Raw genomic sequence first — 12,515 nt, 5'->3', positions numbered from 1 at the left:
AACAGGACCAACTACACACTTTACAAGCCTCCGCACGCATGTCTTAATTTTATTTTGTTTTAAAATCATATCAATGTAAATGAATTCATGTGAATAAATAATACAGTAATACAAAATCACGAACGTGTCTTATTTTATTACAAGAACATACACTAACAACACTAGTTACACACTTTACGGGCCTCAGCACACATGTCAGACGTAATTTCCGTCTTAAAGCACGGCGTTTTGGAGTTGTACTTCAAGGACAGTAGGGCGTTTATCGCTTGCTTGTTTAGGCTGCCTCTGTCGTCCCTCTGGATTTTCTTCAGACTGCTGAAGCAGCGCTCAGGATCGGCGTTGGAGTGCTGTAGCGAGAGCGCGGCGAAAGCCAGCGGAACAAGGGTGGGGAACCGAACCTTCTGTAACTACCTTCGACATAGCTGCCCAGTATGGATCGACTGGCATACCATTCTTGTAGGCGGGGAGTGAACAGTGCGCCATCAACTGGTAGTCTACAAACTCATCCTGTATGGCATCAACCGTCCCGAAGTTCTGGATGCTTCGCGTCGATGAAATTGCTTCGGCCTTCGCAAGGTGGGTCTTGCTGGTGAGGTGGCGTGTCAGGTCGTTTCTACCACAGCTGCCGATGGAAACGTCTGTGTTACATGCTGTGAATCGGGCGTAGTCGTCTCCCTTTTTGCTGACGGTGACGCACTTGAACTCGTTGCCCAGCTGTCTTGGTAACGGCTTGACCGTTTCACCTTCTTGGTGCTACCGACGCAAGTCGTAGAATCTGCGGGACATTTGGACATTGTCCATACTACACTAAACACCACTTTTGAATACACACACAAAGCCAATGATAATCCAAGATATGAATAATATACACAACGATAATTCGAAAAAAAACCTCTCTCAACACATAACTTATTATATAAAGTGATTGTGATACAACTATGGCAATATTTAATTTCATGCATAAAGACTAACTTTTAATATACTGGTGCAATTTTGATTACAGCCATATTGTTATTTAGATTTGCAATAACTCCCTATGCCATGCCGCCAAAACAAAGGATCACAATGGAGTTTTCTCTTTTTTGTTTCATCCTTGCTTCAGTGTGTCTGTCATGGCTATTGATAATATCATGTACGTATTATGTTATTTACTATACATGTTGTTACTTTTAAATCTCCATGTATGTGCATTCCTTACTGAAATAAATCTATCTATCTATATATCTACATAATTTCTGGAGACCTTTCATGGGATTGCTTTGGGGCCTGTAGGGTCAAGGTGACTGACTGTTACTTAAGACAGATAACCATTTAAATCTAAATAACTTTAGTTAGGATTGACATTTTGCAACCAAACTTGGTATATAAGTCATGGTCACTGTAAAAAAAGATAGAAAAAACAGTTGAAAATGAATCTTGTAATGAAGGCTGAAGTTCTTTTCTTTTTAATTTCCTTTTTTATTGCTTTTGACAAGCATATATTACATCATTTTGTAAGACAAACATTTGTGAAATTTCAACCTTTATGTAAGTTTTTTAACTGAATATTCAAGTTTTCTGTCTGTTTTATTTATCAAAATCAGGTAAGGTATGAAATTTTGCTCAGCAAAAAAGCTACATTACCCTTAAGAAGTTTCGAGACATCAGGACCAGGCCTTTACAACCATTTCTGGATACCTTTCATGTGTTTGGGGGCCCTTAGGGGCAAGGTCACTGTTTTGTTTTAAAAAGTAGATAACCGTTTGTTACTGAATGACTTTAGTTGGGATTGACATATTGTGAAAGAAACTTTGGGAAAAAATGTTGGTGAGCATGCCCTGTACCTCCATAGCAAACCAGTTCTTCACATCAATGTCTAGCTAGGTCAATAGAATAATTTGTTTGATGCCAACCCCTATAAACTTGAACAAGTCTTTTTAACTTTATTATAAGGCACTGGCATAGTTTTGCCAGCAGCCTTTGTGCCATTCAACGATAAAATCAAATCTCAGATTTGTTCAGTTCACATTTATTGGGGTCAAGCCATAATGCCAAAAGATATAAAGAAGTTCAAATTTGACAGGTCCCTGTGGGCTTTCATTTGTATGTAATTTTGTATCCCTCGTTGTAAACAAATAAAATACATTAGCAGACAGAATATTTTTTGCATTGGAAATAACTTTTGTACAATCTCTGATTGTTTCATTGAAATTTTATTTTTTTATTAGAATATCCTGATGCCACAGAGGGTGATGTGCAGCTGGAGTGGAAAGGCAATGTTCCTGATGATGATGTTGATGAAGACTTCGAGTCTTCCCCTGCTCCACCCTCAGCTCCACCCCTGGAGAAGATGGACCCTGTGCCAGGATACAACCACATTGGAGCTGGGGGATTCATGGCTCCACCACCCGCTTATGAAGCGGTGATGAGAGAGCAGCCAACAAGGGAGCAGATATTAGGGTAATTCAAATTATAAGTACAAATGCCCACCATGTTCACATGCATCTCATAACTGCAAAGTATTAAATGGAATAATATGTGGACAAGTGCAGCTTCCTTGAATTTTTACAACATTTTTGGAATCAGGGCACTTAGTGGAAGGAACCAACGCTATTAAACTGCTGAACTTTTCCATTTATCACGACACATATTCAATCCCTTGTGCCACGACATTCCCCCAGTTTTGAATTGTACTCAGATAAACTTCTGAAAAGGGAAAACAGCAAACCCCATTCACTATTTACCTCAATTTTCTACTTATTGGTACCACAACCAAAGACATGTTGGAACATTTTCAATGCATAACATGGCTCCAATGGTTCCCACACATGTTTAATTTTTGCCTTTTAGAGGAATTCTTTAGATTTAAATGGGATTCAAATACATAAGAAAACATGCCAAACCAATGCAAGAGAAGAAACAACCATTTAACTGAAGCTAAACCGCATACAATAACAACACTGCAAAGCAAAGTAAATGTTTTATGTTTTTTTAAGAAAGGGAATTATTGGCTGTTTTAGAGGAAAGAATACATTTTTGACAGCCAATTTTGGCCTTATTTTGATGATCACGATAAAATACATTTCTACCCTTTTACATTGTTGCATTTATTCACACATATTATAGGTAGCTTGTTCTTAGATCATTGTTTTCAGCCCATAATATTTATGAGTGGAACAAGTTAAAAAGTTCTTAAATTCTAACATTTTTACACTGTATCGTAAACCTACATCGAATGTTGCGAAAAAGAAATACAAGTTACATGCTGTTACGAATAGTAGTCACATGTCTTTTACAGAGCCGACATTATCAATGAGAACGATGCTAGGGAAGTGTTGTTGCAGCATGTTGCAGAACACTGTTGCTATGGCAGCAGAGCGGCTAAGCAACTCAAATTTACTGAACTTGAGCACACCAGTGCTTTTCATGTAAGTAATTTGTGCTCAAACTCGGCATTAGCATAGATTGATCTTGTTGTATATCTTTGTTTTGGATTTCTTAATGACTTTTTTAAAACAAATACATGAGAAAAAAACATAATTTAACTTAATTGATTCTGTTGTATCTTATCTGTTTCGGCTAAATATTTTCATTTAACTTTTAACTCTGCTCAAAGTGTAAGCAAATCCCACACCGAGGTAATTCTGGCTTCATTATTTTGTGAAGTTATTTTCTTTTTTTATATCTTGCAGTATAAATTAGAGACATTTGCTGAGGGACGAACAACAGAATGGACATTTGTTCCATACACAGGTTGGCTTTTTTTTCATTAATGTTTATGTTTTTATGTTCCTTTTTGTTCATGAATATTTATGAAATAAACCTTATAAGCATCATACATTTGTGATTATTTTAACATATTTTCATGTAAAATAATAATTATTTGTAATGTGTTGGTTTCTTTAAGTTTTTCTACAGAGGACCAGCGCAACATTTTGCCATTTTTTCACAAATTTTCAACATTTTTCATACTGAAATGATATATTTTAGAATTACTTAATTCAAATGTTTTAATGATGATACTTGTTTATTTAAGAATAAGATCACAATATATTTCACCGAGTGAGTACCACAAGTTCTATTTCATGAATGGCCTTCTGTGAATTTATTAGATAATAACAATAAATGTTTTTAACAGGTCAAATGATAGATGGGCCAGAAAATGGCCCTGCCCCCATGCCGTGGGACATCTATGCTATTCCAGGCGCAGAGTTTACTGATCATGTAAAGCAGATTGAGGTCCCTCATACATCATCTGTTAAGGTACTAAATACATTGTAGATGTTCTTGTTTCATACGTGAAATGGTTACATTGTACATGTTAGATTCTCGAAACAACTTGCTCATAGGTTGATAGACACCCAGGCTTGTCAGTGATTGTATTTTCTCATGTCAGAGAGTATTTTCCCTCAGCTTTTCTTTGTAAGAATATTTTTTGTTGTAATTGCTTCTTAGTAAACCCAATCCACTTGTTGGCAAACCATTCTTAAATGTTATGGTAACTGTAGTATGCAGGAACCTCATGCAAGGAGACAAACCATATTTGTATCTATTGCTTTTGAATATGACTCTTTCGCAGAAAAATGGGGCATCTAGGTTTGCAAATGTCTGTAGGTGAGTCGGTCTGTTGTTAGACCATATCTTGTCCAGACAACAACTCAAAAACATCCCTGATACTAGTAGGTTGCCACTGACCAGTACAGGTGTCTATTGTTTTCGAGGTCAATGGTGAGAGGCACAAACAAATTTCTTTTTAAACATTGTCTGCACAACTCTGAACTATACGATATAGTACCAAGAAACTTCAGTGGTAGGTTGCCTTTGACTTGTACACAAGCCTTATTGTTGTGGTCAACAGTTCTTATGAAAATGTTGTTTTAGAACACCTTTATTAAGTTTTGAACATGTTTTGAGCAGCGCTAATTGGCATACTGTTTGACAAACAGCCCTTTTTTAGCAAATGATAAAGTATGAAGGCCACATATTGTACCAAATAAAACCTTTTAAAGTTAGCACATAAAAGTGCATCAGACCCGATACTATACACTCAGGAAGACATTCAATATGTTGCTATTTCCACAGCCCTGTCACCACTGTTCAGCCACTGGAAGGATAAGATGTCACAAATGCCTTGGTAGAGGCAGGGTAAGTGGAAAAGGCTATTTTTCATGCCCCATTTGAAAAAAAGTATTATATTGTAGGTTTTCAAATGTCAGCTGTCAGTCCGTCTGTCAGTTGGTTGGTCAGTAGCTCAAGTCTGCATAATTGCTACAAAAACATTCAACCTAGAACAATGAAATTTCACTTGTATATTGCCTTTGACTGTAGATGACCACTATTTGTTTTTGGAGTTAGCCGGTCAAAGTTCATGATTAACAGTGTTATTAGAATTTTGTTTGCATATATAATTTCCATATTTAGTTAATATAAAATGTTTGACCCAGGACCACGAAACTTCAATGGTAGGTTGCCTTTGACCACTCTGTTTTTGGGGTCAGTAGGACCAAGGACACAGGTACGACCAACAGTGTTATGATAACTGTCTTCACAAAAACAAGGTATTTTGTCTGTGGTATTTTGCCGACACAATAACCATGAATCTTCATAGGTGGGTTATCATTGACCAGTAGATGACCCATATAGTGTTTTGGGTCAGTAACTCAATGGTTAAGGTCACCGTCAACAAGGTTATGGAACTTTGTCATATTTGGCTTCTACTGCCTTGGGTGACAGTAGGTCAAAGCCAAGGTCACATCCAATGTTGATTAGAAAACTGTTTCTGCATTATAAACTAAACTGTTTTGACTTAGGACCTTTAAACTTTATTTGTAGGTTATAGTTATCAAGTAGATTAGTCATACTGTATGCTATGGTAAGATTAGATGCATCATATTGCACTTTCAAACCATGAGTAAATTCAGAGTTCACCATGAATTTGTTTTCACTTTGTTATTGAAATGATATTTTAACTTAAAACAAATGGATGTGAACCAAATTCTATGTTTTATAATTTATAGGCAGGGGTTTGTTTATGCAGGTCAAGTGCAGCTCATGTTATGGAAAGGGCTACAAGTATGTAACGAGACAGGGGGACCGAAGGAAACACAACTGCACCTGGTGTCATGGAAGCGGAAAACGCAAGTAATACTTGATACAAGACTTGAGTAGTGGGAAAATAGCAAATTGTAACAAAATAACATAACGCAAATATATACAGGACAATTGTTTGTTTCAGTGGAAGATCATTGCAATATTTTTTACTGAGTGAGCATCAAATGCTATAATTTACGAGTGGCATGGCAACTTGTGAAATATTTACTGTTGGTGTTCACGAGGTTACAGGCATAAAAAGGTGAAACATATTATAATCTTACACTGAAAAAAACAACAATTTTTATTTTATACCTTAAAAGGAGTTTTCAGAAAAGCTCGCCAAATTGCATGCAAACAGAACATCATTTTGTGAATGATGGATGTTGGTCAAATTGTTGGTCAAATTGTGTCCCAGCACTGTGCCCGCTGATTTTTATTTGATAGTGAGATCTGTCTAAAATTAAAAAAAAAAGTGAAAATATCAAAATATTATTTCACTCTTAAATCTCTATAAATCACCGGAAAGCTAATAATAAAAATGGTTTGAGCCTTTTTATAGACACAATATTATAAACATAAGAACAGCTGGTCTTGTAAAACTTTTGCTTGTTTTTCAACAAATTCATTCCATCATTTAAACAGTGTTTAACATATGATGTATTTTGAATGAATATAGGGGATAAATGTACATGTTTGCTTTGAGAAAACAGTTATCCTATTTTTAGCTCACCTGAGCACAAAGTGCTCAAGGTGAGCTTTTGTGATCAGTCTATGTCCGGCGTCTGTCGTCTGTCGTCCGGCGTCAACAATTGGTTATAATCATCTTCTTCTCCTAAACCGCCAGTCCTAAACTGGACAATTTTGATTAAACTTCATAGGAATGATACTTGGTTGGTGCTTTTTCAAAATTGTTCAAACAATTTAATTTCATGCAGAACTCTGGTTGCCATGGCAACCTAAAGGAAAATGTCAACAATTGGTTATAATCATCATCTTCTCCTAAACCGCTTGGACAATTTTGATGAAATTTAATAGGAATGATCATTGGTTGGTGCTTTTTCAAAATTATACAAAGAAATGAATTCTATGCTGAACTCTGGTTGCCATGGCAACCTTAAGGAAAATGTCAACAATTGGTTATAATCATCTTCTTCTCCTAAACCGCTGGGACAATTTTGATGAAACTTCATAGGAATGATCCTTGGTTGGTGCTATTTCAAAATTGTTCAAACAATTTAATTTCATGCAGAACTCTGGTTGCCATGGCAACCTAAAGGAAAATGTCAACAATTGGTTATAATCATCATCTTCACCTAAACCCCTTGGATGATTTTAATGAAACTTCATAGGAATGATCCTTGGTTGGTGCTTTTTCAAAATTGTTCAAAGAAATGAATTCCATACAGAACTCTGGTTGCCATGGCAACCTAAAGGAAAAATTACAAAACTTTTTTGGCAAATACTATTAGGCCTAGTGCTTAAATATTTGGTGAGTAACATTGTCTATTGGTTATCTACCATGTTTAAACAAAGTATGCCCCTGAAGAAAAATTGGCCTCACCCAGTGGGTTACAAGTTCATATAAATACATTTTGTTAAAATTTGATAGTTATGTAAAGTTAACCCTTGAAACAAGGGCAGCAAGTCTCCCTTTTTGTTGGAGATTCCACTACTTCCTATTTTTAGTAACAAGGGAATAGATTTTAAATTTTATTAAGTCTTCAACATAGTCACTTCTAAGGTAATTATTGTTCTTTTTTTAGGATCATAGATTAATAATTATCTTACACTTTATTCTTTAGAAGAAATTTCATTTTTACTTAATGATAAATTTAATAATCAGACTTTTCCATTGAATTTCATGTATATTATTGTAAACTTCATGTAGATTATTCTAAGCTACAAATCTTATCTTCTGTATGGATAGTGAATAAGTCTTATACAGAAAAATTTCATTATAATTGTGAAGTATGGTGATGTTGTTCTAGATAGATTAAGCAGAAATTGATTACGAAGGTGTATTGTTCTTTGATGGTTAGAGCCTAGGGCAGATTATTGATTTTATTGGATGGTGCACTGTTTGTTGTTTATGTATCTATACTAAAAGTTATTTTAGTGTGCAAGCAATTTAACACAGTTTTGTCAGTGTGCAGGCAATTGAACGAAGTCCTGTCAATTGTTTGTGTATCTATACATAAAGTTCTTTCAGTGTGCAAGCAATTTAACATAGTTTTGTCAGTGTGCAGGCAATTGAACTAGTCCTGTCAGTGTGCAGGCAACTGAAAAAAGTCCTGTCAGTGTGCAGGTATCTGTACCAAGTGCTGTCAGTGTGCAGTCAATTATCAAGTCCTGTCAGTGTGCAGGCAACTGAACAAAGTCCTGTCAGTGTGCAGGTATGAAAATCGAATTCTGTCAGTGTGCAGTCAATCTTCAAGTCCTGTCAGTGTGCAGGCAACTGACCAAAATCCTGTCAGTGTGCAGGCAATTGACAAGTCCTGTCAGTGTACATGAAACTGTGACAAGTCCTGTCAGTGATTATCCAGGGAATATGTTTGACCAGTATGTTTTTCAATATTCTTTGAGAACAAAAATCAAGCTATATTGATTACAAAGGTTAAACTCTTTTACTCAGGTGAGCGATTTAGGGCCATCATGGCCCGCTTGTATTATTTTAAGAGGAAGTATGCAATGAAAGAAAGTGTATTTTATAAGCTAGAAAAGTATAAGTGTCTTGAATATAGTTATACCTTAATTTATTCCTAGATGTCAGACATGCTGCGCCAGTGGAATGATAACATGTACAGCCTGTGCGGGCCACTGTCAACTGAAGTGTTTTATACAACTCAGTGTGAAATGGTTTGTTATGATAATTGTACACCTGCAGGGGCCACTGCAAACTCAAGTGTTTTATACAACTTAGCATGAAATGGTTCGTAATGATAACCTGTACACCTGCAGGGGCCAGTGCAAACTCAAGTGTTTTATACAACTTAGCATGAATTGGTTCGTAACGATAACTTGTACATCTGCAGGGGCCACTGCAAACTCAAGTGTTTTATACAACTTAGCATGAATTGGTTCTTAATGATAACTTGTACATCTGCAGGGGCCACTGCAAACTCAAGTGTTTTATACAACTTAGCATGAATTGGTTCTTAATGATAACTTGTACATCTGCAGGGGCCACTGCAAACTCCAGTGTTTTATACAACTTAGCATGAATTGGTTCTTAATGATAACTTGTACATCTGCAGGGGCCACTGCAAACTCAAGTGTTTTATACAACTTAGCATGAATTGGTTCTTAATGATAACTTGTACATCTGCAGGGGCCACTGCAAACTCCAGTGTTTTATACAACTTAGCATGAATTGGTTCTTAATGATAACTTGTACATCTGCAGGGGCCACTGCAAACTCCAGTGTTTTATACAACTTAGCATGAAATGGTTCGTAACGATAACTTGTACATCTGCAGGGGCCACTGCAAACTCCAGTGTTTTATACAACTTAGCATGAAATGGTTCTTAATGATAACTTGTAAACCTGCAGGGGCCACTGCAAACTCAAGTTCTTTTCACAACTCAGCATGAAATGGTTCATAATTATAACATGTACACCTGCAGGGGCCACTGCAAACTCAAGTTCTTTTCACAACTCAGCATGAAATGGTTCATAATTATAACATGTACACCTGCAGGGGCCACTGCAAACTCAAGTTCTTTTCACAACTCAGCATGAAATGGTTCATAATTATAACATCTACCTGCAGGGGCCGCTGCAAACTCAAGTTCTTTTCACAACTCAGCATGAAATGGTTCATAATTATAACATGTACCTGCAGGGGCCGCTGCAAACTCAAGTTCTTTTCACAACTCAGCATGAAATGGTTCATAATTATAACATGTACACCTGCAGGGGCCACTGCAAACTCAAGTTCTTTTCACAACTCAGCATGAAATGGTTCATAATTATAACATGTACAACCTATGTAGGCCACTGTCAACAAGGGTAAATTTAACTTCAGGTAAACTGTTTAAAACATCACATGTTGAACATCTTATTGTATTTGTATCAAGTATTCTTTATTGCAGTTAGCAACTCTTCCTTTCAGGAGCAATCATATAGACGACCATGTTGTAGAAAGGACAGAGCTCCCAAACGACCTTATTAAGAAGGTCACTGGCCATGTGGCTTTTAATGAGACTCAGTTTAGGGTAACTATCAGTGTTTTTCCTTTTTAATAAGATTTTATGAAAAATTCTATTGTAAGGAATAACACCATAAAATGATTTCGGTGTCCCAATCTATATTTTTCTTTGCCCCTTACCTTAATAAATTTTATTGCCAGCAAACAAAATCTGACCGTTAAGTTTTTTCTTGAGGGATAAATTTTAGGTATTTTTTTGCACTGAAAAGGTGCTTAAAATCACCCTTTCATAATAGTGATGGTTTTCACTGTAAAAATGATATTAAGAAACAACTACAAACATATACACACCCACCTACCTCCCTTATTATTGGCAATGGAACCGTAAACAATCAATTTTATTTGTTTGACTTTTGTAACTTTAAAATATGTTGTATTAATCTATTTTATTTTACGGTAATATTTGGTTTCAATGTCATTTTATTAGGATTTATAATTAGCTTATAATCAGGAGTTTATTACTTACCGTAATGCCTCTCACTGATAACAATTTAAGGTTTGGCCTATCAACCATTTTCCGGATGCTGATGTAAACACAGCTTCAAACCAGCTTGTCAACAAGCATGCGACGGCTTTTGGAATGGAGAAAATACTCATGCAGGTATACACTCCCCAAATTAATTAAAGCTGGCCGGTGGGTTCAGTTGGTATTTTGGTCCAAGTATGAATACCAGATTATTTAATTGAAAGGGGAAAATTATGTATGTTAGGAATGGCAAATATTTAGTAAGTATTGTGAAGCATAACACTTCAAATTTATTGTAGTGTGTAATGTTTGTTTTCAGTACATGGGACCAGCAAGGTACCCAATGAGAAAATGAACTTGCGCAGCTTATATCTTAAAATACATGACTGTGTATTCTGTTAAGAATATTTTCTTCTAGTTATAACATGTTTTGGTACACGTTTAAATAAGATTATTTACACTGCTGGGTATGTACATATATATCATTTACACAGATAAAGAGTTGAAAAATATAACCCATATATTTCATTGACCATATCTTTTTCAAACGATATACATGTATATTTAACAGACCATATATCTTAGAGCCATACATGTATCAGACCATATACTTTACAAACCATATATTTCATTAACCATATATTTTACAAGCCATAAATTCTACAGACCATATATTTTACAAACCATATATTTTAAAAACCACACCATATATTGTACAATCCATATATTAAACGGACCATATTTTTTCCAAACCATCTATATATTTAACACACTTTATATTTTACAAACCATATATTTAATGGACCATATATTTTACAAACCATTTAATTATAATTAATACACCATATGTTTTAAAACCCGTACATTTAACACACTATGTTTTTTACAAGCCATATATCAGACCATATATTTTAAAAACCATATATGTTACAAACCATATATTTTACAAACCAAATACTTGACAAACCATATATTTTACAAACCAAATACTTTACAAACCATATATTTTACAAACCAAATACTTGACAAACCATATATTTTACAGACAGTATTTTTCATACAAGCATATATTTTTCAGCGACATCATGTTCAGATCGTACCAGTGACACAAGCCCTGTACAGATGGAAGAATGTTAACTCTGATTTCTTTGTCTACGGGTATGAGAAGAAAGTATACGCCCCGAAGTATCCACAGCAGTGTTGTTGCGGATGTAGCCTTCTGTAGGTCCACATAGAAAACATTCAGAATCTAGGATATGCTTTATGGCAAATCATATTATGGAATAGAAGTTTTATTGTAAACACTTGGATCGTTAATTGACATTTTAAAGTGTTAAATTGGCTAAATAGTTATAACAGTGTTGTTGTTTTATTGTATTATTTTACCATTTATATGATCAATGGCGGTTGATATTTATAGTATTTGGCAATCAATATCTTACGGGTAAAATGACTTTTGATTATCATATATTATTGGTCAGAATAATATGTACCAGGTATCTATATCTTTTGTGGCATATTTCTATGACTGAAGTTCATGAATATCGTGATGCCCATTTTAACCTTGTCTGTTTCTTGAAGAAAAGAGTTGCAGTATTGTGATAGCTCTGTTGTCGTTGTCGTCGTAGGCAGTCGCGTGCAAAACCTTGAACCCTTGGCCAAAGTATGATCAAGCTGTTCAAAATAATGGAACCAGGAACACATGTCCCAGAGACAACATGTACATATATATCAAGGCTAATAACTCTGGCAATAATAATTTAATAATT

At 35.4% G+C, this 12,515-nt stretch overlaps 1 protein-coding gene across 1 annotated transcript; it reads left to right on the top strand.

Moving 5' to 3' along the window:
* The first annotated feature begins 1,800 nt into the window (after positions 1 to 1,800).
* LOC128215872 (protein SSUH2 homolog) lies at positions 1,801 to 12,015 on the top strand. Its single transcript, XM_052922482.1, has 11 exons — positions 1,801 to 1,858; positions 2,208 to 2,439; positions 3,278 to 3,407; positions 3,672 to 3,732; positions 4,118 to 4,242; positions 5,062 to 5,124; positions 6,017 to 6,120; positions 8,836 to 8,928; positions 10,185 to 10,287; positions 10,777 to 10,881; positions 11,825 to 12,015. The coding sequence occupies exons 1-11, from the start codon at positions 1,801 to 1,803 to the stop codon at positions 11,969 to 11,971; spliced, it is 1,221 nt and encodes a 406-aa protein (XP_052778442.1). The 3' UTR covers positions 11,972 to 12,015.
* Positions 12,016 to 12,515: the final 500 nt, after the last annotated feature.

Source organism: Mya arenaria, chromosome 14 (assembly GCF_026914265.1).
Source record: "Mya arenaria isolate MELC-2E11 chromosome 14, ASM2691426v1".
Classification (NCBI taxonomy): domain Eukaryota; kingdom Metazoa; phylum Mollusca; class Bivalvia; order Myida; family Myidae; genus Mya; species Mya arenaria.
The sequence above is the reverse complement of the archived record's forward strand: the minus strand, read 5'-3'. Positions and strand labels throughout refer to the sequence as shown.